Source organism: Solanum dulcamara, chromosome 6 (assembly GCF_947179165.1).
Source record: "Solanum dulcamara chromosome 6, daSolDulc1.2, whole genome shotgun sequence".
In the NCBI taxonomy this organism is placed as follows: Eukaryota; Viridiplantae; Streptophyta; class Magnoliopsida; order Solanales; family Solanaceae; genus Solanum; species Solanum dulcamara.
In genome coordinates, this window is record NC_077242.1 from 69,007,323 (window position 1) to 69,034,779 (window position 27,457).

General features: G+C 34.8%; 2 protein-coding genes across 13 annotated transcripts; one reads left to right on the forward strand and one right to left on the reverse strand.

Moving 5' to 3' along the window:
- Nucleotides 1–383: 383 nt before the first annotated feature.
- LOC129891329 (30S ribosomal protein S16-2, chloroplastic/mitochondrial) lies at nucleotides 384–3,772 on the forward strand. The gene is made up of 3 exons (XM_055966647.1): nucleotides 384–636; nucleotides 1,081–1,126; nucleotides 3,321–3,772. The coding sequence occupies exons 1-3, from the start codon at nucleotides 504–506 to the stop codon at nucleotides 3,538–3,540; spliced, it is 399 nt and encodes a 132-aa protein (XP_055822622.1). The 5' UTR covers nucleotides 384–503; the 3' UTR covers nucleotides 3,541–3,772.
- Nucleotides 3,773–4,066: 294 nt separating this feature from the next.
- On the reverse strand, nucleotides 4,067–25,536 carry LOC129891328 (tRNA-specific adenosine deaminase TAD2). 12 transcript variants are annotated; one of them, XR_008767171.1, is made up of 11 exons: nucleotides 25,212–25,533; nucleotides 20,868–20,921; nucleotides 18,113–18,150; nucleotides 15,519–15,585; nucleotides 14,070–14,229; nucleotides 13,889–13,985; nucleotides 13,670–13,773; nucleotides 13,248–13,311; nucleotides 10,734–10,773; nucleotides 8,902–9,036; nucleotides 4,404–4,502 (listed from the first exon to the last, which is right to left on the reverse strand). XR_008767171.1 is itself a non-coding variant. In XM_055966640.1 (10 exons), the coding sequence occupies exons 1-9, from the start codon at nucleotides 25,221–25,223 to the stop codon at nucleotides 6,242–6,244; spliced, it is 762 nt and encodes a 253-aa protein (XP_055822615.1). In that variant the 5' UTR covers nucleotides 25,224–25,536; the 3' UTR covers nucleotides 4,414–4,502; nucleotides 6,233–6,241. The 12 variants fall into 12 exon arrangements, 7 of the variants coding, with proteins under 7 accessions (XP_055822621.1, XP_055822617.1, XP_055822618.1 ...); XR_008767169.1 differs by lacking the exon at nucleotides 13,248–13,311; XM_055966640.1 differs by lacking the exons at nucleotides 8,902–9,036; nucleotides 13,248–13,311; nucleotides 13,670–13,773 and adding exons at nucleotides 6,233–6,484; nucleotides 8,070–8,120 and having other exon boundaries at nucleotides 4,414–4,502; nucleotides 25,212–25,536.
- Nucleotides 25,537–27,457: the final 1,921 nt, after the last annotated feature.

The following is a 27,457-nucleotide window of genomic DNA, read 5'->3' on the forward strand; positions in this document are numbered from 1 at the left end:
ATACATATACAAATGAAAATGATGGAGCATATAAAGCAATTCTTAGCTAACATTAACAAGTAATAGCTCCCTATGCACCAACATTGGTTTAGGATGTCTTCAATTCGAGCTCTATACATAGAGAAAATCATATTGGAATCGTCATTATGAAATGGACTCTGTAGTGTGTAATTCAAATTAATCGGAGTTTCAATGTGGACTTCGAACACCAGGTTGAAAACCAAAAAAGAGTAGCTCCCTATGCGATTTTATATTACAAGAAACAATTAAGAAAATATTGAAGAGAGTGAAACTTATTTATTTATTTTTCTAAAATATATCTGAAATAATTTACTACAGTACAAAACTAAGTAAAAATATTTTTAGATCATAACTTTTAATTATTTTTTAAAAAAATTATGTGAAATTAAAGGGCCACAACAGACGAGCTCTTACCCTAGAGTGTCAATTCTTTGCCGGATTGGGAAGTCACTGTTGATTCACTCGCCGGAGGACAGTTGAAAATGGTGGTAAGATTAAGGTTATCGAGGTTTGGATGCAAAAACAAACCCTTTTACAGAGTAATGGCGGCTGATAGCAGATCTCCAAGAGACGGCAAACACTTGGAAGTACTTGGTTACTACAATCCTCTACCAGGTAACAAAAACACTAATTTTCCCTATTTTTATTGACAGATTATGCTATTTGTCATTAAAAATTAATTTTGTTGCTCATTTTCCCTACTTTGGATTAACCCCATTTGAAAAAAATTCATCTTTTACCTTTATTTGTACTGTATGAAGGGGCTTTGTTGACAGAAAACCTCAGTTCTTGAATCTTGAATTCAAATATTTGTTGTTTGGTTGAGGTGCTGATGAATATGCTATTTGTCATTGGAAATTAATTTGTGCTTATTATTACTCATTTCATATTATTTTGGATTAGCCCCATTTGAAGAAAATAAAAATCTTTTAGCTTTATTTGTGCTGTATATAAGGTTTTGTTTACAGAAATCTCAGTTCTTGAATCTTGAAATTCAAATATTTGTTGTTTTGTTGAGGTGCTGATGAATATCTTTGTACAATTTTCTTTTTTGTACAGGTCAAGATGGTGGTAAACGGATGGGTCTTAATTTTGATAGGTTGAAGTAAGTAAATTTCTGAACTTCTTGTTTTTGTTGTGATTGATACCCAATATTATGTGTTCCATTTTATAATTTAGAGATTCTTGAATTGCATTTTTCTCTCTTGTTAAAGCTTAGATGATGAGGACAAGTTAAAGTGTAAACCCTTTAGACTTTAGTTCATGTATCCTGCTTTTGTTGTTGTTGTCTGACTAAGAATATTGTAACACTACTCAAAGGTAGTAATTCAGTTGCTTCTGCAGGCTGTGGAAGCTCAATTTGATCTATAAAATCATTGAAATTCTTGTATGGCTATGAATTCAAACGGTTAAGACTGGTTTATAGCTGTAGGATTTGCTAAATTGTCATTTTAAATCTTCTGTCCATCTTGTTGTTATTTTTTGAAAAGAATTTAGTTGTTGTAGGAATTGACTGAATACGCTGGCCAAACATGAACAAAAGAATGAGTAACATGTGTTGACTGAATACAGTAATTTAAAGTGTTTGGGGAGTTTCTAGGGTGACTATTGTAGATATATATAAGGAAGAAATTTAAAATGTTTTGGGTGATTTCTAGGGTGACTATTGTAGATATTTATGAGGGATCAACTAAGCTATTTGAATTGAGTTATTGAGAAAATTGTATCAAACAGGTGCAACTGGAGTTAAGGAGGTTATGGACCAATGTAAATTATGTTGGCGAAAAGGCATAGATAACAATGCAATTGAGATTTATTGAAGATATTTGGTTTTAGAGACCAGAAGCATTATACCACCGTAACCCTCCCCCTCCTCTTTGGGGTGGAGGGTGGGGTGTTGTTATTTTGGGGGGTTTATGTATTTCTTTGGGTTTTGTATACTTAGTTGTATGTGTGTTGTATCCCCTTAGATTCTTCTTCTAAGAAGTTATTACTTATAAAGAAAATTACAATTATGAGTACTTACTACTTGGGCTATAAATTGCTTATGAGATATTTTTGCGTACATTTTGTTGTGAGCGTGACAAGTTGAATGCAGGCTCACTCGATTGAGATGCATCTTTGAAAAACAAAATTCATCTAGTTGAACTGGTGAACAATATGCTAACTCATCTGGGAAGTGGTTAACAGTTTGCTGTTTTAGACTTTCTTGAACTTTTTGCTTCTAAAAAAGAGGGTTTGTCGTCTTTAAGTTGTAGGAAATAGGAATGATGTTCTCTTTTCATAATAATGACAGTAATAAATGGTTCTCTGCTGCACTGTTAACTTCAAGTGGCAATGATCGTTCTTGGCTGCAGATGCGGCGGAACATTAGTGAGGATTGTGTTTGGTATAATCAAAGATTTTACCATCTTTATTCTCTTGTTTATTATGTTATTGTGTACATGGACCATAAACATGATAAAATGGTTCATTTATCGAGTGTGCTGGAGGCAACACATAATTTAATATGTATTGTAAACTTGGTTTAGCGAATTAGGAGTGTGGCTGTGATTTTGGAAGGTTAATTATCATGTAACCCTTAAAGACAGATTAAGAAATGACATTTGTAAGTTAGGATCTCTTTTAACACCTTTGCTTTGCTCTTGGGACTCATTTTGGCTGGGTTAGTCAGGGAGTTAAATTGTAGTTGATATATGTCGGACCTTTTTCTTCCAATTTGTAGAAAAGCACTAGCACTGTGTTCTTGCATAAACTTTCTTTTTTTTTTTGCTACTGTTTCTCGTGAGTCATTCAAAGGTGATTAAGTTGCTTAATGTTTTAGGACAGGCTTTAACATAAAAAAAATCATGTGAAAATTCAATATATTTCCAAATAAAGGTGCAGTCTCACAGCTATTTGCAAAGTAGACTTCTTGAAGGGACTGAAACCCCTTTTAGTGTATATCAGATGACTTATGACCTATTTAGCTGATCAGGAAAGGAAGGTGCCTAGACTGTAGGGACGAACACTCGAAGTGCTTGATCACTGGTGCGTATAGTTTCATACAAGACAGGAGCATAACTAATAGCATGATAAATCCTGATGCTGATATTACGTGTTTCCTGTTTATGAGATTGTGGCCACTCAAGTTTAGTCTTGCGAAGGTCCATAAAAGGAAAATAGTGCTTAAATGGTTGTACTGTGACTTTGCTGTACTTGTTGCAAGAACTAGAGCTTGTAGGTTCTTTTACTCTTAATCATCAGATAGTTGTCAGGATCACACAATCATGTCTTCTTCCTGATTTGTGGTTCTGCAGGTATTGGTTATCCGTTGGTGCACAGCCTTCAGACCCAGTTCAACGCCTTCTTTTCCGAGCGGGCGTATTACCTCCTCCACCTATGTTGGCAATGGGACAAAAAGGTGGTCCACGGGATACTCGATTAGTTGATCCTATGACTGGACGCATCATGACACCTGAAAGTGCAAAAAGTGCCAAACCAACAGTTGATTCTGAAGTTGACGAAGACAAAGATTAGAATCTGACTAGTTGATTTTGTACACCTTCAATTCAAAGATCTGTTTTTTAGTATGTGATAATTGCAGCGCTGATGTTTGTTGCTATGTACCGCTGTTTGAAACTGGCAATCTTAGAACGTGTCATCTTCAAATATGCTGTGATCATGTCTCAATTTTGTCTCGTCTTGCTAAAGGGATATATCTTTAACTGTCTATGTTTGAATAAAATAGTATAGTACCCCTTGGATGTGACTCTTGATCGTTGTGCTCTACGCATTTCTGCTGTGACTTAACAAAAGTTTAGTAATGAAGATGCTGCTTAACGTGTATGCTTATTGTATTGGCTTTAAAAAGACATGTCAAGTACAATGAACTAATCCGAGTGCTATTGCTAGTTGCTACATCACTATTCTTTCACCTATTCTCATTTTTACACTTTTCCTATTTTAACAAAAAAGAACATGATAGACTGAGACTGGGTAGTAACCTCTACAGGTATCAACAATCTGATGGCCATATACATATATAAAAATAGTGCTATTACTATGGATGCAAAGAAAATGTGTCATCTGATAACCATATAATATTCTTGAATATATATTTTGTTCCTAGGTGCATGCAACAGTTATTCAATGTTGTCTTCTTGTACCGGCTGTTCCCATTTAGTTAGTAGAATCATTGATTTCACTAGGACGATTGGAAAAGAAGAAAAGAACAAGCTTTTCCTTCAAAAATTAATGTCTATGAGTAGTTAAACTCGTCTTGTACTTCTGTTCAATCACATCAGTCGAATTGCCAAAAGGTTAATCCATGTCGATTTGTAAGCTTGTTCTGATCTAGTTCTACTTCTATGCTTGCCCGATAAAGTCCAACTAAAGCTTTCTTGATTCTATCCTTCCAATAACTGAACTTGCTCTTTCTTGCCTGTTGCGCAAATGGCATTCGCAACATAGTAGTTCCTCATTTGTACTCTCATCAGCACCTGAGTGTAGAATCTTTTGCAGTTAGTATTACTAATTCAGCAGGCTTTGCATATTAGAAGGGAATTAATTAAACAGATTATTGAAAGGCTTAAGAACTGAGCCAATCTGAAAGATTTTTTAATTTTAGAGAAATTTTCATTCTAGTTGCATATTTTAAAGTGCAGAACCCAATTATTTGTTGTCATGTTACGGTGATAGGGGACACTAGGAGCAGATTCCACCATTTTTCTCTGTTTCCTTCTGGCCTAAATAACCAGACCAAACTCATGGAAAATAAGGTAGAAATTGTAGATTTTTTTATGTCATAAATTAGACACAATCCCATAATGTAAGCATAAGTTATGGAACTCTTGAAGTAAGTTTTGAATCTAAGGCAAAAGTTATAGAATATCTCACAAGTTAGATATAATGAGATAGTATAATGCGTTGTCCATAGGGCGTAAGTTAGTTTTTATAAAGCCCTTGAGCTGAATTTTATCTCTAAGGCCAGAGTTATAGAGTATCCCATAAGTAAGACTTAGTGATACGGTGCAAACTGTTGCCCATAGAGCGTAAGTTGTTATTTTAATCTTCATGAGCTAAGTTTTGCCTTAAAGATGAGAATTATGGAGTATCTCACAAATCTAACACAATGAAGTAGTGCAGAGTGCTTCCCAAGGGATATCAATTGCTCAAAGTTTTTGAAAAAAGGGTCACTTGTATCTTTCTTAGTAAAATATCTCAATTTTTTTTTGCAAGTTAAATAAAGGAACTCATATTCGAATAAATCAAGACTGAAAGATCAATCATCTGTCAAAGAAAGTATATTTCTTATGGTATCAAATTCACCAAATTCATGGATAAGTATATAAGACGAGCATTAAATTGAACACCCTATAATCCAAACAATGAAATAATAAATTGTCATAGAGACAATTAGAGCATGTATAAGCTGCTTTAGATAAGGTAAGACAAACATGTCAAATTATTTTTTGGGGCTTATTTTAAGCACAAAATGGCTTTAAATTGACCGGTCAAACACTCAAAAAAGCTGAAAACAGCTTATAAGCTATTTTCAGCAACTTATAAGTCAATCCAAATGGGCTCTTATTCTAACCACTTTAATCCTAGTTGAAAGAAAAACTAAAATGAATTATACAATATTTTGTCCGTTTCTTTTGCATCTCAAACATTTGAAACTATTTTTCGGAAGTTCAGTTCTTGCAACCATCTTTTTGTTTGCCTTCTCCCTAGTAGAACCTTCACATTCAAGGGATTTGTGATTAATTCCTTCACACTATCTGGAATAATCCATGATCTTGTACTTCTTACTGGTAGAACTACTACCTAATAAGTTTTTAGCCAAGCTTGTCTTGTGAACCAGTATGAACAATAACTAGACTTGTTCCTGTTTCTGTTATCTATAAGTGCAATGGCGTGGGTGCAAGGTAGCTTGTCTATTTAAAACACCAAGCATTGACAAATCCTATTCAGTCTACGACATATTCAGTTCCTCCTTTTACAACAAATTTTGTAGCATCAATATGATCTTACATGTAAACAAAAATGATAAATAAATAACAATATGAATAATTCTTAAACTAAGTCTTGCCCATGCGATATGAACTGTATATATTTTAACAAGATAAACACATAAAGAAAATATAAATATTTTCCCTTAGGGCACGAGTTCAAGTTTTAAGACATGTTACAATAATATTTCAGATGTTAACAATTGCAGCATGTGTACCTGTTCTCATCATCCCTCTTGATGTTTATATACACGTCGGGGTTCCTTTCTTTCATCGTATGTAGATATGATGGCACCATATAATAGTTTTCTTCTTGAGTTTCCCTTATCACAATATAAGACTGTTGTATTGCATGCCATCCTTTGTTTATTCCGTATCTTTCTACCACAAAATTCTGGTGTGGTTACATTCTTCGTATTCCATATAAGCTCTAGGATGTAATCACATATCACCTTTAATGTCACGTTTCTCTGGTCAAATTTAATGAAGTCAAAAGAGCAACTGTCTTTGAAAAGCAAAGAATCTTTTATCCTTAAAGCATGAAAACATCAAGTGCAACTATTATCCACACAACTTAATATCTTGTTTTGCTAGATTTGACATCCTTGAATTGTATGTTGCATATACTCGCAACATTTGACATACACTTCTTCAAATATTCTTAGTCAAAAAAGACTAATTGCGCACTTATTTCATCCACAGAGGCGTTATCTCTTAGACTATCAATTTCAATTATTTTTCCTTTTCGTACCCTCTTAACCTTAGATAACGTTTCTTCGATTGTTGATAAGAGAGTCACAAGTTGAATCTCCATTGTCTGCTCAATGGCGATTAGTCCTTCATTTCTGTCAATATGGTTAATTGTTTAACCCTTCTTTTGTAGTTGAATATTTGGTTCTTGTTAGGTGAGCATCATTCCTCTATCTCTGTCAACATCCTCAAGCAGTCCGCATTTTTTGTTGTTTCACCATGTTGTCTTCATATACAGCTAATAACTTTCCTTCATCTCTATTGATATGTTGTAGTTCTATGTCATCTTGTTGTTCAGTAAAGAGAAAGGTTTGCACAATTATCTTTCGTCAGTTAGTAGTAGTAGTAGTAACACACCATTGTCCTAAATGCATGAAGAAGATCATAGCATTGTGCAAATCTTTCTCCTCAACAAACAGAACAACAACATATCAACAGAGATGCAGGGATATTGTTAGTTGAACATCATCACGCAACAAGAAGAATGCAGAATGCTTGAGGATGTTGAAAAGAGATAGAGGAATGATGCTTACAGAACAAGAAACCAATATTCAATAACAAAAATCAGGAGAAATAATTAACCATATTGACATGAATGAAAGATCGATCGCAACGAATAGACAAGGGAGAATCAACTTGCGACTCCCATAGTAACAATCGAAAAAACAAGACAGCCATCTAAGGTGAAAAGGGTACGAAAAACAAAAGGAAAATAATTGATATTTGTATCCTGAAAAATAACGCCTCTATGGATGAAATAAGTGTGCAATCAGTTTTTCTTGATAAAGAAAATTGAAGAAGTGTATGTTGAATATTGAAATAACACGCAACATACAATTCAAGTTTGTTAAATCTAGCAAAATAAGATATTGATTGAGTTTTCTGGATAACAATTGTACCTGGCATTTTCATGCTTCTAGGATAAAGATATTTTCTTTTCAAGGTAATTATTTTGTTTTGCTGGTAAATTTACTATGGTTAAGTGATTTAATAAGATGAGAATGTATGTTAATTAACCATGGTCAAGTGGTAAAAGTTTACATGCAAACACATCATGCATCTATTGATTTAGAGTAAACACTGGGGTGCGGGTAAGTTTTTACCATGCAGAGGCGAATATAGGACTTAAATTTGATGGTTCATAAATATGAAAAAGACACAGTTGTTCTATTGACTTCATTAAATCTAACTAGAGGAACATGACATTAAAGAGTGATATGCGACTACATATTAGAGCTTGTACAAGATACGAAAAAATGTAATCACATCAAATTTTGTGGTAGAAGAAATGAAAAGGAGATGTACCACAAATGATGGTGTGCAATACAACATGCTTATGTTGTGATAAGAGGATCCCTGAAAGAAAACTATGGTATGCTGCCATCATATCTTCAAATGATGAAATAAAGAAATTTCGGCACGTACACATACACAGTGGCGGACCCAGGATTTTAAATAAGGGGGTTCAAAATCTAAATAACTAGACACACGAGCTAGTCGAAGGGGGTTCGACATCTACTTTATATACATAAAAAATTATTTTAACCATGTATAAATAGTATAATTTTCCGCCGAAGGAGGTTCGGATGAACCCCCTCAGCATAAGGTGGATCCGCCACTGCACATACATCAAGAGGGATGATAAGAACACACACACATACTATTAACTGTTAAGAACTGAAAATGCTATTATGACATACAACACGTCTTAAAACTGAAAATCTTGTCCTAGGGCAAATATTTATATTTTTTTGTTGTGTTTATCTTGTTAAAATATACACAGCTCTTGCCACATGGGCAAGACTTAGTTCAAGAAATTTTAGTACAGATTGTGAACATCAAATGACACGAACATTCTTCTGCTTAATATAGATTTCAAGTATGCATTTTTTGCTTATGGTTCAATCACCAGTTAGATGAGTTGTAGGCCGATAATAGTGGTAGACACAATATTTTTGAAGTCAAAATATTGTGGTGTCCTCATAATAGCGGTCCTCAAGAAAGCAACAACAACATATTTCCTTTGGCGTTTGAAATTGCGGACTAAGAAAATAATGAATCCTACAATTGGTTCTTCCATTAGTCGAAAAATTCGATTGAGGTACGTGAAAAACTATCCATTCTATCAGATTGTCACCTGCTCATTGCACACAGTTGCAAATGACAATCCAGAGAGCTAGCACGGAATATGCATTTATCACATGACTTTTTTTTCAAGACAGAGATACTTCTCAGATGCAATCATGTCACTCTTTCACAATGCAACAACAACCTACAAACATAAGGAATTTACTAGTTCCATGGATTAGATAGAAAATGTTGACAAAATTGTTGTAAAATACTTGAAAAAGAAATCACCCGAAACATGGGTACGTTCATTTCATATCAACAGAAGGTACAATATGCTCACGACAAATAATGTAGAATTTATGAATGTCATCCCAACAAAAGCAAGAGAACTGTCAATAATGACTTTTAACTACATTCAGAACAAGCTACAAAGTTGGTTTATAATAGAAAAATGAATGTGCAAGGCACGTTTCATGACATTATACGTTGCACGCACCAGGAGCTAACTTAGAAGATTCCTACTGGCTTGAGATTGAAAGTATGTAATTTTTTCAAAACTTTTGTCTCAGTGTCACAATTTTACACTATGTTTACTCTTTATATTTTCTTGAATTGTGTATAAATTTTGATTTACAGACAAAATCTTGCTCAGAGGCTTTATTCAAGAATGAATGATTTGTATCGAAACAAAAGTTAGATTCTTGCTTTTTACTTAACTATAGTAAATTAATTGTCATGCTAGAATTCACTTTTGAAGTTATAGTTATTTGCTTCATAAGCTTTACATACAAGTTATTATGCCCCCTTATTATTTGTTATAATAGCGTCTTTCCAATCTATAACAATAACAACAACAACATACCCAGTGAAATCCCACAAGTAAGGCCTGAGAGGGTAAAATGTATGCAGACCTTACCACTACCTCATGGAGGTAGAGAGGCTGCTTCCGAAAGACCCTCGGCTCAAGTGCAGCAAATCCTTTCCAAATCAATAACAATTGAAGTATAATGTTTTAGGTGAGTTTTGAATTTCGAATATGAAAAGTAAGTTCAAATCAAGTGATATTATTAAAAACACTTAGAAACATTAAAAATTCTATTATTGCAAGCTTGAAGAGTAGCAAACTGCAGAAAAACTATCTTCACATTCGAAGATATATATCTGAAACTTTCGCATATACATTCTTGAAGTTTTCCCTTAACAAGTCAAACTTTAGACATAATTGTCAAAAAGTTGACCTAGGCAAGCCAAGCTTCACGTAAAAAAATCAAAAGTTTGCATGCACGCATCAATATGCCAAATTTTAGATGCAAATTTTTGCAACTTCAGTCTTGCATGCCTTCTTGTATGGAATGACTAAATTTATAAAATTTTATAAAATTAAGCTACGACATAAATGGTGGTCTCAAAAACGAATATTTGTACCCTTCCCCCTTTACTTGCAACCGTAAAGCCCTTTCTATTAAAACAACCGATAATCATCAAGTGTTCAAAGTAATTTATAAATAATCAATAATGTATTCAGATAAAGGTATTAAAACTGATAATAAACCGTTGATGTGTTCTTAAAAAAGTGCTTTAAAAACTTGTGCTAATAAAACGGCTTCAAAGTTATTTTTATAAAAAGATAAATTAAAGAGTATCCTACAATGAGAAGATTTCTTCACAACCATTGTTTCAAATGACATTCCATGAAGCATATGGAACAGGTCTAATTGCTACATCATTTAACTTACCTTCAAGTGTGTACAGCTATGTAAACGGCTCCATTCTTCACAATTAAGATAATAGCAATTCGAAGACATAAACTTCAAAATTTAGCTTTCTAAAGCTATATAAAACCATAACAATATTGGATGATAACCTACAAATTGTACCAGAAGTTGAAGGAACACTTACTTTTATACTTGCTGCTTTAGAGGTCTGTGAGGCTTTGGTGCTGAAATCATAGAAACAAGAACTACTCAAACTTTTTCAAGAGACAAAACAAGTAAGATGTTGGAGAAGAATGGATCTTTATGTTGTAGAAATTCAAATGTGTGAGAAATATAGGAGAAAAATATTATTGAATTGTGTATGAACAATATTACACAACAACAACAACAACAACAACAACCCAGTGCAATCCCACATCGTGGGGTCTGGGGAGGGTAGAGTGTACGCAGACCTGACTCCTACCAATGTAGGACGGCTGTTTCCGAAAGACCCTCGGCATATGAACAATATTACACAAAAATCCTATTTATAGACACTATAAACAATCCTTTTCCAAGTAGGATATTATAAACTATTCTTATTTCTATTCCTATTCTAAGTAGGATTGTGTATACCTATTCCTATCCTAAGTAGGATTGTGTACACATATTTCTATTCTAACACTCCCCCTCAAGCTGGTGCATACCAAACATATGTATCTAGCTTCTTACAAATATAATTAATATGAGGACCGGTGAGGGACTTGGTGAAGATATCTACAAGTTGATCACTTGACTTCACAAATTTTGTAACAATATCTCCTGAGAGTATCTTTTCTCTGACAAAGTGACAATCTCATGAACTACTGTATTTGATGCATAATGTTAGTCAATCTCAATGTACTTGGTTTTCTCATGAAATACTGGATTTGGGGCATATTGCAGTGTTGAACTTCCCAAACTAAAGTTTGAAAAGACTGTTTCAGACAATAGAGTGACTTACACAATCGACATACAAGGCTACCAAACTCCCCTGAGCAACAAAATCAAGTGGTTGCTCCATATCGACTTCTTCACAGTGCAGTGGTTGTCGGAAAGTGCTCAAAATATGATATAAAATATATGGATCGTCTTGGAATCAATAGACGAGTCGACATTAAATAAGAAAGTCACTAAAAAATTAGTCGGAACATGCTTATGAGTCGGAGAATTAGAATTGATGGTTGAAAGTGGTCACAATCTGAGAGATAAAATTATATGGGTAAGGCCGAGATAATGGCACAAACCTACTGAGAAAGAGAATTATTATGGGTAAGATCGGAATGATGGCATAACCCTATTGAAAAATAGAAATTATATGGGTAGGGTCGGATTGAAGGAACAACCCTACTGAAAAAGAGAAATTATATGGGTAGGCCGGAATGATGGCACTACCCTACACAAATAAGAAAGTAGTCACCGGAAAGATGGTACGGTGCTACACAAATCGAATATGAAAAAGTAGTCACCGAAAAGATGACACGGTGCTACACAAATAAGATATGAGAAAGTAGTCACCGGAATGATGCACGGTGCTACACAAAATAGATATGAGAAAGTAGTCACCGGAATGATGCATGGTGCGACACAAACACTGACGGATATGGGGTTGACAAAAACAGCCCTAGAAAGTTGTCGGAAATTGACACACGGTGACCTCTCAAACTAAGTTTCCTTCCCTGAATATGGGGTTCATCATATATCATTGGCCCTACTTTTGTTAACATAACCAATGGCCAGACGGGCGGCATATATAGGTCATAGCCGCCCGCCGGCAGCGGAAGCTTTTCTTTAATTTTCTACCAAAATCGTAGAAGCTCTGATACCATGTGAGATATATAGGAGAAAAATATTATTGAATTGTGTAAGAACAATATTACACAAAAACCCTATTTATAGACACTATAAACAATCCCTTTCCAAGTAAGATACTATAAACTATTCCTATTTCTATTCCTATTCTAAGTAGGATTGTGTATACCTATTCCTATTCTAAGTAGGACTGTGTACACTTATTCCTATTCTAACAAAATGAAAATATAGGTGTGAAACATGGGGTGCACTTTCAAGAAACCTAGGTGCTGTAACTGTGGAAATGCATTTTCATTGCAAGCATGCAACAAGAGATTGGTGCAAATACGTCCAACACATCAAACTCATATCACCCATTTTACCTCTCCACCTAAATACCAAAACTCACCCCCTTTCCTTTAACCCTACTGACATACTGTTTACTGCCAACCAAGCAAAAGTTGGTTTATATCGTGAGTCCCCTTTCTAAAAAGAAATTTCATTTGAAGTTATTCTTGCAGTAGTAAGCTCATACAAATAATAAATGCCACAATAGCAACAACATTAGAAAGAACATACAAAATGTGAGAGATGAATGAGTATTCATTTTCTGAACTTGATGAGAACGACCTCAAAGTCTAAGCATGTTTTCTGAATGCATATTTCCCATATAAGACAAATTTTCTGAGCCAATTAGGAGTCTAATTATTCTTCTGTACTTGATTTAACAAATGAAAAAAAAAAAATCAAAGTATGTTCTGTCATCATATTTAGACATACTGATATGTGAGCACCTTCTCTGCTCTTCAAACCCCCTCCCAATTTATTTAACTTTTTAAAAAAAAAAAAGATTTTACCCTATCAAAGCTTGAATGAGACCTTTACTTACAAAGCTGAAAGAGATAAATTGCAGTCCGCCAGTTATGCTCCTCTTTCAGAAAATGGTGCAAAAACTTCACATATATAAATTGTTAGTAGACCACTAAAAGGCACGTCGGGGCACAGTTTCTCCAGACAATACTATGTAATATGTGATAGTTATGCTGAATGAATGAGATATGAAGCAATATAATGAAAAACTACGACACTCGAATTGAGCCTGATTTCATTTCAGGGTAATTTCTATCAGGATTTCTAAATATATTGATTCACTTGCGAAAACATCAAATTCAGTGACACGATGACTGAGGGAAGCAGATAAACTCCAGGCTGGAACTGCTTGAGTCTGTTGGTCATCTTCCACTTTCTGTATAGTATCTAGTGTCAAACAGCATTTACTAGCATTATAATGTTATGGAGATAGAGGTATACCATTTGGATTTCCTTGCTCATAGAAGCTCCGAAGAAGAGCAACAGCTTCAGAAGCCATTATTCCCCCAGTGCATTTGAAACCCTTTTTTGATGAGGCTAATTCACTGTTATGTTTTGTAACTTCCGATAAATTTCCCATTTGTCACTGGATACTTTTTCTTGGAAAGCTGAATTATGGAGAATAACATTCAGTATATTAAAATCAGTTTGGGATCAAACCTAGCTGGAAGCTCAGAGCTGCTGGAATGCAGTGATAGTACCGATCCACAACCTCCAAATTTATCATTTGCACATCCATAATATGCCTCCTTTATTCCTTGCAGAGGAACATGTTATGTTAGAGAAAGGTGCCAGAGTTATATAAAGAAAGACCAGCAGATAATGAAATGCTTAAACATACCAAGATATGACAAGGCTGCTGCGCACATTATACATGGCTCACAGGTAACATACAGAATGCACTTTGAGAATCTTTCAGAAACTTCAAGAGGTGAAAGTCCATTATTCTGCCATTGTTCAACTAGAAAATCAATTGCTTCCATCTCTGCATGTCTTGTAGCCTGGATTTATAGGAATGCTTACTCAGGTTTACATGATTAGAAAATAAGTGCACCTCAATATCAAGGGTTAAATAATTAGTGAAAGTCAATATATTAAGCCAAACCAAGCAAATAATCATGCAACTATCAACTGCAAGTAATGGGTCTTATCCCGATGCGGGAAAGAATCTTTTCATAAGGCATCTCAGCACAACAGGACTGAGAACCACACGGCAATCTATGCATAATGAATGAAATAAAAATCCAAAATTATATATATCAACTACAACATGATAAGGGAGGAAATAGTAAGAAGATTGTTATCAAGAAAAATATCTTTCAAGCGTAAATATATGTAGGAGCACATACACTTCCAGAAAAAATCTTTTTCATGCAATATGATAAATCTCCACTCTGAACCCCCCGGCGCCTCATCCTGCACGATAACGGCAGTCTTTTCCACTTTTCCCTTGGTGACTCAAACCAACTTCCATTTCTTAGAGAAGTATTTTGTGCAGACGTTCGTTCTTTTCCCTACCCTTGTGCCAATTACATCATTGACAAACAACGACAAGTACGCTTCTCTCACAAATTCAAGTTGGGGCCAGCTACAGGAACCCAAACACACCATGTAGTTCACCATTTAAGCTCATCTGAGACCAATATCATACAAAATAAAAATACCGAAAAAAGTAACAGATTTTCCTATATTTTATTTTAGTGTATAAATCTCTGATATGACTAAGAGACTCCTTAAAGCATAGGACCTAAATTAAGCGTACAACATGACTAAACATATCCTCAACTAATTGGTATCACCAGAATAGATCGTTTTCGTTCATTATACCCTAGTAATTGCTAAGTTTACATGTATATGGATTCCAAGAAACTGTACTTCTTTCAAGACAATTTCCTTCCAAGTGACTTTAAGTCTACCTTGTCCCTTTTAACACATTCACTCATCAGCGTTTCACACCTACACTTATGGACAACTACATGACTGAGCTAAAGGTAAAAAGTTCAAATGCTTCAGAGTAAACAATGATGCTTTCAATAGTTACCAAGCAACAGGAAACAGGAGATATCACCACTGCAATACAACCTCTCCCTTACTGCACATCTTTTTCTCTGGTATGTTCATTACAGCATGCATGTGGACATTGGGCATAAATGTTTATCAAATACATATGAATACAAGTGGGCAAGACAGATAATCTCAGCATACGTATCGATAATAGTTTAGACAATCTAACAAAATGGAAGATACCTAATACAGATCTTATTAAGGTAATTAAGAGTTGAACACATACATTTCTTGTTTCAGTCGTTCGATTTCTTCCTGAGGCAATGACTTCCCCATCCTCAACAACGACGCAGCTGAAATGAGGAAAAAACATAATTAAATATGCTAACTGAACCAAAATAATTGAAGAAACTTTAACAGACAATTTTTTTATTCCAGCCAGTCCTGTCTTTGGTACACCTTTGCATAGGATTAGTTATCCAGAAAATCTTCACTATCTTAAACCAACACCAGGAGGAGGGATGGAGAGGGGGGGAGGGGGGTTATATCCTTTGCCCATCAAGTTCAAATAGAGACCAACAGGTCCTTTTCATTTCTTCTTCTTTTTTGTTTTAAATCAGCAAACTTTTCTCCTTTTTGTCTTCTTCTTTGTCCTCCTCCTCCTCCTTGAAACCCTAGGCAAGCCAACTACCAACCCTTCCCTATGCTCTCACACTAGCAACACTCACCCGGACAATGCATCTTCTTCCAGCCACGTTGGAATTGCTACATCCATTTTGTTTACTCCTACCAACACAGCTTTCCATAAGCTGCCTACCTCCTTTTTTAATCAGTAAAGAAAAGATTTTGTAAATGGAACAAAGCCAAACATCAAGAAGGTGTCGGACCGTACAAAAGTGAGATATCACCTACATTAAAAAAACAAAAGAGGGAGGACATCTTGTTCAGTAGGTCCTATAGGCTATGTCTGTAGAGTGCTAATGAAATCCATCATTCCGTCAATATCATGTACATCCTGAAATTCGCACCATAAAGCCAGTGTACAAACACTTGTATTTCCGCTCCTGGGCATTAGTTGCTTTACCCTCAAAGCACCTAGAAATTCTTTCTATCCATACTACCTTTGTTTTTATTAAGTTCTATCCATACTACCTAAAACACAGGCAAAGCTTGTTTCCAGATTCCCTTCAGCACCTTGTTTCTTCCTTTGAGACCCCAACATAGCAGTAGATCTTTCACAGAGATCGGCATGATCCAATTCAGTTTAAACATGCCAAGAAAGAGATCCCAGAGTTGCTTAGCTACCCGGCAGTGTAGAAAGAGGTGGCTTCCATTCTATTCATGATTGTTATATGTTGCACATATTTATACCCCACTAAACTTCCTCCATCCGTGCGGCACCCTGGGACTAGCCATCTACTTCCTCCCATACCATTCACAATTTTCTTTTCGTCTTGCAACTTTATTTTTCTTTTCTGGCACATTTTTCCTTCCCACAGTTTTTACTGTTTTAATGTTTTAGAATTTGGACCATTTTCCTATAATAGGTGTATTCTTTTCCAATTTTTATCTTTTATGGTATTATTATGACCTTAGATAGAAAGGAGTGGAGGTCGCGGATTAGGATAGAAGGTTAGTAGGAGTAGAAGGCTAGTAGGGATAGAATGATGTCTTGCCTTGTGACGGTTTAGGATTAGTCGTAGGTCTAGGTGTGCCATTGTAGTTGTGTTGTTATTGTCTTTTGATTGTTGTTGTTCCTGTCTTGTAAAATTTGCAGCGCTTTTCGTTTTTGTCATTATGATATATATATTGGTTTTTCTCTCTTATTTGGGGACCGACACTTTTGAGCCGAGGGTCTTCCGAAAACAGTCTTTATATCTCCATGAGATAGTGGTAAGGTCTGCGTACATTCTACCCTCCCCAGACCCCCACTTGTGGGATTCCACTGGGTATGTTGTTGTAGTTGTATGGTATTATTATTGCTCTTCTATAAATTTCCGAGATCTTTCTTTATCTGTTCACACCAATTGTCTAGCTTCTATACCCCTGTAGATAAGATTCATGATATGAGGGAATTAAAAGGGAGAATGGAGTTTTAGTGAGTTAAGTAGATCAATTTTCACTCCCATATGACCCTAGCCAACAAAAACTAATACAACTTACAAGGAAAGAAAAACATAATAGCATAGTGCTCTACAACTACTCTTTTCATTTGATGTCCCTGTACTAAAAAGAGAATAGCCTTTCCAAGGAGAGCATAGTTCTAGCCAACGAAAGTACTAGATTAATCTCTAATGGATAATTAAAATTAAATGAATACATTGTTTCCACCATAGTAAAAATGTTCTATTTTTTATTCTTTTGGGGGTTCAAGCCACAAAGAGGATAGCAGAAAACAGAAGAGGTAGTAACTAAATACAAATAAAACAATTAACATTGTTCCAGGCTAAAGAAACTGAAAAGAATTAGCTCTCAAGCGAATAAATTTAAGATATTTATGAAAATAAGCCAATAAGAGGCAAATAGATAATTGAAAAGCTAATCCGAGGGCACATGTGACTGTTACGACTTACATTCTGCTCAACTCTACATCAAGGTTTAGGGGAGGTTTTGTTGGAAGGAGGGTTTGAATTGACTTAGAAAAATGTGCCTCTACTATACAAGTGGAAAAATCTGATATGCATCCATAATGATCAACAAAGTAGACAACAAGGAGGCACAAATGCCTATTGTCGACATGGCCCTAACAAAGATGAAATACGACCAAGCCACTGACATGTACAAAGAACGTTCTTTAGATGATACAGTTCCCTAAGAGAAACTAAATTATTCTAAGAATTTCATTTCCAAAGTAACAATTAACTTCAGCAAGAATCTTACCCAACTGGAACTTCAAGATTGGCTAATGCATCATTTGCCTGAGAAAATTAAAAAGTATTAGGAATGTGGGAGCAAAAGAAGAAAGAAAGAGCACACTGTCCAAGAATGTAATTACACATATATGCAGTATGAAGTCAGAGATTTGAACACCTAAGTCCTACCAGATCATTTTACCACTACTTTTTTGTCATAACACCAAGCAATAGTCTTTTTCATTCAATTTATACCCATCTTTTTGGGAGGAGACGTGCTTAAAGATTTTGTGTTAGTGAAATAAACTGGAATAAAGTAGTAGAAAACATCTACAACTATGGATGAACTTAATAAGCATTAAGCTCTGTCAATAATTATTTAAATCTGACCTCTTGATTTGAGTATTACTAATTATGCAGCCTAACTTCCTTTTTTCCAACCAATACCACTAATAAGACAAATAATGTAACATCATGCAAAATCGAGGTATATAAAGAATGTGATTCCTTTGATTTTGTATATCATTATCAATCCATATAGAAAAAGGCATAAAATAAGTGTCAAGTATAAAGCAAATTGCTTGCTCTGAACAAAAAGTATACTGATCACAAGAAAAAAAAATCATCATCAAGACGCCAAGATGTTTTAATTTGTAGCAGCAAGAGTTAGAGACTTTAATTCAAGAGACGTCAAAAGTCATTACCATAACAATGTAATACAGATTGACTGGTGTAGATTCTAACATTGAAATATCCATGACTTGTTATAGGGAGAAAATTACACTCTAATGTTTTAATTGTAAAATCACATTCTAATTTTTTAATTGTAAAATCACACTCTAATCTTATATAGGAAAATTTCATTGCTGAAAAGCTAGGGAGACAATATGAGCCTAAAAATACAACAACAACAACAACAACAAGCCCAGTATAATCCCACCATGTGGGGTCTGGGGAGGATAGAGTGTACGCAGACCTAACCCCCACCCTTAAAAGGTAGGGCGGCTGTTTCCGAAAGACCCTAGGCTCAAGAGAGGAGAACGAGATAGGGAAACAAGGAAAAACAGGACAAAGGTCAGATAGAACCAAGCATATCGAAAACAATATGAAAACAAGGAATAATGAGAACGAGAAAGTCGTGGTAGGACAATCCGGAAAGAAAGGAGAATTAACTACTATAGATAAATAAGCTAACCAAAGTATACCGGCCCAACAAATATAAGCAGCAATCAAATGCATAAATCAAATGGTAATAGACAAATGAGCACACCTACTACTATGGTGAAAAGAGCCATAGGACCTCTCTTGGCAAATTGTCATAGGCCTTTTCTAGGTCAATGAATATCATGTGTAAGTCCCTCTTCCGCTCCCTATACTGCTCTACCAATCTCCTTACAATATGAATGGCTTCTGTAGTTGAGCGTCCCGGCATGAATCCAAACTGATTCTCTGAAATAGACACACCTCTCCTCACCTTCATTTCCATCACCCTTTCACACACTTTCATAGTGTGACTTAGCAGCTTGATACCTCAATAGTTGTTGCAGCTTTGAATGTCTCCCTTGTTTTTGTACACGGGAATCATTATACTCCACCTCCATTCGTCCGACATCTTCGCTGTCTTGAAAATGACATTAAACAACGCAGTCAGCCACTCCAATCTTACCCTGCCTGCATTCTTCCAAAATTTCCCAGGAATCTCATCAGGTCCATTCGCTCTTCCCCTGCACATCCTACGAACAGCTCCCTTAACCTCCTCAACCTTTATACTCCTACAATATCCAAAGTCGCAACGCCTATCCAAGTGCTCCAAGTCTCCCAACACAATGTCTCTGTCCCCTCATTTGTTCAAGAGTTCATGAAAGTATGACTGTCATCTCTGTATAATGTGGGATTCCTGTACCAGCACTTGACCATCCTTGTCCTTGATGCACTTCACTTGATCCAAGTCGCGTGCCTTCCTCTCTCTCGCATTGGCGGGCTTAAATAGCTTTTTATCCCCACCTCTATCCTCTAGTTCTGCATAAAGGCGTTCAAAGGCTTCCGTTTTAGCCGCCGAAACTGCCATCTTCGCCTCCTTTCTCGCCATCTTATACTTTTCCCTGTTTGTCCACTTCTCTTCATCATCCTTGCTATCTACCAACTTCACATATGCCTGCTTCTTTGCTTCTACCTCTAAACTCCATGGGCTAAGATTGGAACCTTAATAACTAAAGAGGAACCAAATAGATATATCCTAAAAGATGAGCAAACACAACAACAACAACAACAACAACAACAACAATAACAACAACATACCCAGTGAAATCCCACAAGTGGGGTCTGGGAGGGTAGGATGTACGCAGACCTTACTACTACCTCATGAAGATAGAGAGGTTGTTTTCGAAAGACCCTCGGCATTCAGCAAACGCAATAAATGACTCAGAAATCAACCTCTAAATAAAGATAATGCAGGTAAAACAGGACACCTCGATTTAATTAAACAAATAAATGAAGGAAACAAAAATTCAATTTCACATTTTCACTCAGATTACAGTAGCAGGTAGCTTGAATTACATTGGGGTTATTGTGCAAAAAGTCAAATTCGGTCTACAGGAATGTGACCAATAAAGTTTTTCTTTTTAGTCCTCTATAGAAAATTTGCATTTCATCATTCTTGTTAGGTTGGAACATACTATCAGTTTCCTTTTTTCAATCAACTTGTAGTTGTTCATCTGATTGGAGAACCATCAAAATAAAATAAACACACACATAAACCAAATCGGCAATATAAGAGGTTATACCTGTTCTAAAGCAAGTTTCATAAATTCAAATGTCTCTTCCGCATAGCTCGCCATCTGAAGCCAAATAAGCAGAAAGGATGCAACAACATAAAGTAGTCACTAAAACAGACGACATATCCTTAAACGCATTTTCTCAAACAGATGTTGTACTACTATGAAAAGTTACAAGTAAATCAACATAATTATAAACTAGATCACAATGTCAAAATAGTAACAAACTTTAGTCATTCTGTGAAGTACATTATTCAATAATGATGGATTTGCAGAAAGTAAACTACAAAAAAAAAGGGAATCAACCAGAGATGAGGCGTGTTTGGGAAAGAATGGCGATGGAGACAAAAGCACTATGCAAAGAAGGCAACAGCATGCCTACTCCTGAAAATGGAACCTGTTGCAAGTAGGAAAGCCAGCTGTTTGGTATACTACAACTAGTATCACTCAAGTAGACATGTGTTGCATATGCATGTGTTTATGTGGTGCATTTAGGGCTTGTTTGTTTTGGAGCTAGTTATGTGGAGAGTATAATGCACAATTGTTTATAATGAAGGAATTCTTGTTGATACACGTATTCTTATTCCATATTATATCCTTCGTAAAATAATATATAAGTTCTTACAAAACTTAATGTGATCATAATTTAATACTGTCAATTATACAGTGAATAAAATTGTGCAAGACATATTTTTTCACATGTGACAACCAATCAATTGCATAAGTTATGCATGGATGATTTCTCTAATCAATCTGAACAAACATGCAAATTTTATGTTAGGGAGAATGCATAAAGACCCCCTCAAACTAGTCTCTGATTTTCCATTAGACACTAACGGGTGGTTTGGTAAGAGGGATAAGGTGGGATATCGCAGGATTAAGTTCGGGATCAAAATTATACTTTGTTTGGTTGAAGGTATAAATTTAGCCTGGCATAAATCAAGTTAAATTTATACCTTCAACCAAACAAAGTATAAATTTAATCAAAACCTTAATCATGCATATCCCACCTAATCTGATCTAACTTGATAGTATTTTAGTCCCAGGATTATAATCCCAAGATAACTTAGTCCGCAAATCAAAGGACCCCTAAAGTTTATGGGGGTCTTATGATACCCATAAATTCATTTTGAGATTGTAATAATAGTCCGCCCCTTTTATGCCTATATGGCATGGAAAGTGCTCCGCTCAGTATGAGGGGAAAATTATATGGGGAAAAATAGTCTATCTTTTCGGTTATTTCATTAAAATATTTTTTTACTTTATTTTTTTCCTTCTCTATCTTTTTTCTCTTTCTTCTCCTAGCGGCAACCTCCTCCATCACCTCATCAAATGAAAATCTATATTGTCACCAAAATGAGTCTTATTTTTCCTTCCTTTCTTTTTCCTTTTTTTCTTTTTCTTATTTTTCTAAATTTGGCAAAAAGTTGTTGAATTTCATTTTTTCTGCAAACAACCTCGTCAGTGATTTCTACATCTGCTTTTCTTAATTAAAAATCTTTTCCTTCCATCTTTCGTCAACCTTTACTAGTACGTTTTAAAAAAGGGGGGCAGGGTGATTTGTTGTGGAAGTGGGGTGGGGAAGAAGAAGAATGGGTGGAAAGTAGGGTGATTTTCAGATAAATTCAGTTTCAGAAACACAGAGGAATGAGTAGGGAGGTGGGGTGATTTTTTGATAGGTTTGGTTGGGACAGAAGGAGGAAGTCAGGAAGGTGAACGAAAATGCTAAAAAAAATCCACATAAGGAACCCTAACCCCACCCTACCCCACTCCACTTCCTCCCCGCTTTATCATTCTTTCGATCACCAAATAACACATCAACAAATTATCAGCCACTTTCCCCTACATTCTCTTCCTTCCCCAAGCAAACCAATAGAGGCATGACTACTACTACTATTAATTCTTTAATTAAATCCAAAAAGGAACCATCACCACCCCACTCCCCCACCCCTTCTTCCTTGTGTCCCTTCTTCATTGTTCTTTCTCTACCTCAACCACCCAACCATCACTACACTAGCGAAAAATTCACCATGGATAGAATCCTTAAGAAAACTTCCATTTTTCTTTCTATATTCCCTCATATTTTATGTTAATCCATACAAAACCTATTTTTCTTCAAATCAGATCCACCCAAGATAGAAACCCACTTTTCCCCTTTTCTTAAAAAATGGATGTCTTGGACGTTGTCTTTTATCCTCATAAAGATCGTCTACCATTTCAAAGACCACCACAATTTTTATTTTCCTTCGAAGCTAAAACGAAGTGATCACTAAGAAATATGGTAGCTTCACCAACCTTTTGCAAAATTTGAACAAAAATAAGAAAGGTGGGATCTTCACCAAGTCCCACAGTCCCACCTTTCAAACCTCTCTAATTTAGTGGATTTGGACTTGTCATTCAAGTCATTGTCTCTGAAGACGAGCTTTGATTGGCTTCCTCCTTTTCACATCGCAAACCAATATTTTATTTTTTACCTTCTTTTTTTCTGGAAATGGAAATTCCTAACTAACCTAAATAATAAGAACTTCCCGCCACAAGTTATAAGCCTTCCATCTTGCAATTTGGGACCTCCTTTACAAAAATGGCTTCAAAACGACTATATTGTTCTTGGTATCTCTCTTGCAAGTATTTCAGACAAACTTCTAAGTTGGTTCTCTGGCTTGGCCCCCGATCTAAGGATTTTGAATCTCTCAAACAACCAAATCAGTGGAAGAGTGTCTACCTTAATTGTGAATACATATGATTACATGGTTATAGATTTAAGCTCTAACAACTTTTCAGGACCTTTGCCCCTAGTTCCTACAAATGTTCCAAGTATTTTACCTGCATAAAAATCAGTTTTTTTTGGATCCATCTCTTCCATTTGTCCAACTAGAACGCCCACCAATTCTCTTGACTTGTCTACAACCAATTCTCGGGAGAACTTTCTAATTGTTGGATAAATATGTCTAGTCTAGTTGTTCTTAATCTAGCTTATAACAATTTCTCTAGAGAAGGTTCACATTCATTGGATTCCTTGACAAATTTGAAGGCGTTATACATACGTCATAACAGTTTTAGTGGAATGTTGCCTTCTTTTACAAAATGTCAGTTGTTGCAAATCTTGGATCTTGGAGGGAATAAGTTAACAGGAAGTATCCCAGTATGGATAGGCACTGATCTACTCAATTTGTGCATTCTAAACCTGCGGTTCAACAGATTGTGGAGCAACATACCATTGATAGTATGTCAGCTTCAATTTCTTTGAATACTGGACCTTTCATCAAATGGATTATCGGGTAAAATTCCACATTGCTTCAACAATTTTACCTTATTGTATCAAGATGATAGTTCTGGTGAGCCAATGGATTTTGTAGTCCAAGGTTTTTTATGACAAGATTCCACGTTATGACTTGTACTTTGGTGACCACTGATTCAATGGAAAAACCAGGACTCTGAGTACAAGAATCCTTTATTATATATGAAGACTATTGATCTTTCAAGTAATGAATTGGTTGGAGGTCTGAGACGAGAGGATTGGATTATTTGAATCTTTCAAGAAATGATCTGAATGGAAATGTCATTGATGGAATTGGCCAAATGAAGATGTTGGAGTTTCTTGACGTGTCAAGAAACCAGTTTTCTGGTATGATCCCTCAAGGTATTGCAAATTTGACTTCTCTTAGTTTGTTGGATTTTTCCAACAACTACTTATCAAGGAGAATTCTGTCAAGCACTTAATTGCAAAGTATGGATAGATCATTCTAGAGTGGTAATGCTCAACTCTGCGGTCCACCTCTTCAAGAGTGTCCCGGATATGCTCCTCCTAGCCCCCATATCGATCATGGCAGCAACACCAATCCTCAAGAACATGATGACGATGAGGAGGAGGAGGAGGAGTTTCGATCTGTTTTATATATCAATGGTGCTAGGTTTCTTTGTCGCATTTGGCGGAATCTTGGGTTGTTTAATTGTCAACCATTCTTGGAGGAATACCTACTTCACATTCTTATCAGACGTGAAGAGTTGGCTCCATATGACATCAAATGTCCGTTTTGGGAGACTGAAGGGAAAGCTAAGGAACTAATAATTGTAAAGTTTCCATGTATTTGTTTACTTTCAAGGGATAACTTGTTTTCTTGATCTTTTGCCTCCCTGATAGTTGCTTTCCTCTAGTTGTGATTTCTATGTGTAACTCTTCTCTACAATTAATAAACTACATTTATCTTTTTCCCCCAATTTTAGATTAAGAAAAAAGACATGAAATCAGCCAAATAAAAAAAATTGAAACTTTCCTTGAATCAGTAAACAAAGTTGAAACTTTTATAAGGAAAAATTTTTAAAAAAAAATTGTGAACGGAACCAAGAACTTACCGAGGTAGTCATGAACGAGACCGGAGAGACGACCAGCGTCCAGCAGTACCAGTCCTACCACTCCTTCTCCTCTACACGGAAGTCTTTCGACAGAATTGGTTAAGTATGATGATGGTGAGGAAGTTGAGCAGAAATTGGAGGATTAAGTGTTGAGGATGATTCTGGGGATGAAGATTTGGGGAAAGGATGCTGCTAAACAAGTGTTTAAGTGAATTGGTTTGGGGGGTTTGGGTTATATTTTTGGGTGTGGGTATTATGTATTTGAGTGAGTTTTTTAATTAATTTAAATGGGTCCTTTAATTTTGGGTAGAAACTTAACAAATATTAAGACTGATATACGTGTACCACCGTTAATATAATATATATGCTCCAAAGTTCGGACGGTAAAGACACTAGTGTTCTTGGGAGTCATTTGGTTGCGAATAAGTTATCTCAGGATTAATTATGTTGAGATTAGTTATCTTGGGATAACTTATCCCACCATGTATGTGGATAACTTATCTCATCACTATAGTATAAATGATGGATAATTTATCTCAAACTTGTCAACCAAACAAGACATCAAAAATTTATCTCTTACTATTGTTTTATCCCGAGACTATTTATGTTTATTCCTTACAACAAACGACCCCTTAAAGTATAACGAATGGTATACATATACCATTTACAATAGTTCGGAGGTATATTTGTTCTTTTTCCCTTTACAAAAAAATAATTAAAACGTATAAAACTAAAGCTATGAATTTAGGGTTGTTACTTGTTCATATCGTAATCCGAACTAAATCGATTAAAAAATTTGAGGTTTGATTTGATTTGGTTTATATTGGTATGGTTTTATATTTTGATAACCGATATAATTTGATTTGGTTTTGATTTATTAAAAAAAAAACTCAAAAATAACAAACTGAACTGAGAAGTTATATATATATATATAATTATTTATATATTATTCATAAATAAAATATAAATATTTTATTAAATTTAAATTAACTTTACTATTTTCTCAAATCCAACACTTAAAATTTTGATATATATAATTTTCTTGTATCCCTCCTTGGGTAGTCTCTCAATTGTTGAGCTTGGGATTATTTTTTCTATAAAAAATTAATCTTTTGATTTTTGATGTATAATGACTTTAGTATTATTTAACTAAAATCATTTTGTTCGTGTTCGAAATGATAACTCTAGTATTGCGTAATTGAATTCACAATAACTTTTCTATGGATTGTTCATGTATTAAGTGTTTGTGTTTATTAAGATGCGTATACCCTCAACATACTTATTATTTTCAAACCAAAAAAACTGAACCAAACCAACAATAAGCGGACCAATAGTTTTTTTTTGTTTGATTTTAGAAATTTAAAAACCGATTAAATTAATTTGATTTTGATTTTAACTAATAACCGATCCAAATCGAATTATAAACACCCCTAGTTATGATATGCCCTCAACATTGTTATAAAAGTAGTTTATATATACACTACTGTTACACAAATAACTCATATATATTGTTTTGGTCTAAAAAGGCGAAAAAATTAATTTAAAATTTTAATTTTATATTAAAAATATTCATGTAGGGATATATTTGATTTTTCTCACACGTATTTTTTTGACTTATTTGATTCAACAACTAATTTGAATTTATTATTTTGATGGTCAAATTTATTTTCACTAATTGTCTTGTAAAATTTATCATAGGTGGCCTAAATTCTTTTAGAGATACAAAATATAAATTGCAATATAGTCGAAAAAAGTAGTTTTAAATTTTTTTTCTTACTTTTTTTTTTATCTTTTTCATTCACATTTCTTTCTTTTTATTTTTCATATTTTTATACTAAAGAATGAAAGAAAAAATTAAAATAAGAATAAGAAACTCAAATAATGATAATTAGAGAAGTCAAAAAAAAATCATGTGTGAGAAGGATCATATATACTCATACATGAATTTTCTTAAAATTAAAAATCAAAAAAATATTTTTTTCACTTCCGCTAGATGAAAATATGTGAGCCACTTTTATAATGATATGAATATATGTGAGCCATTATTATAAGTTATAACGATGTGGATATATATGAGCCACTTTTGTTATGATAAGACTAGAAGCAAACCACTTTTATAATGAAAAATATATCAATTTTAAATGACAAAGTTAAGTGGTATATCATCTATTGAGCTCTTTTTTGCCTTGCAAGAATATTATTAGCTTGGACTCAAACATGCAAACACGCACACAGTGCGAAATTCT

Bases quoted from the DNA above. Each gene is read 5' to 3' on its own strand.
- LOC129891329 (XM_055966647.1), top strand. From the start codon at position 504: ATGGTGGTAAGATTAAGGTTATCGAGGTTTGGATGCAAAAACAAACCC. The intron at 637-1,080 runs GTAACAAAAACA...TTTTTTGTACAG, and splicing joins TTACTACAATCCTCTACCAG to GTCAAGATGGTGGTAAACGG. The intron at 1,127-3,320 runs GTAAGTAAATTT...GTGGTTCTGCAG, and splicing joins CTTAATTTTGATAGGTTGAA to GTATTGGTTATCCGTTGGTG.
- LOC129891328 (XM_055966640.1), bottom strand. The intron at 15,586-18,112 runs GTAAGATTCTTG...TCCTCATTTCAG, and splicing joins AATCTTGAAGTTCCAGTTGG to CTGCGTCGTTGTTGAGGATG. The intron at 10,774-13,888 runs GTTTGATCCCAA...CTATGATTTCAG, and splicing joins AGCTCTGAGCTTCCAGCTAG to CACCAAAGCCTCACAGACCT.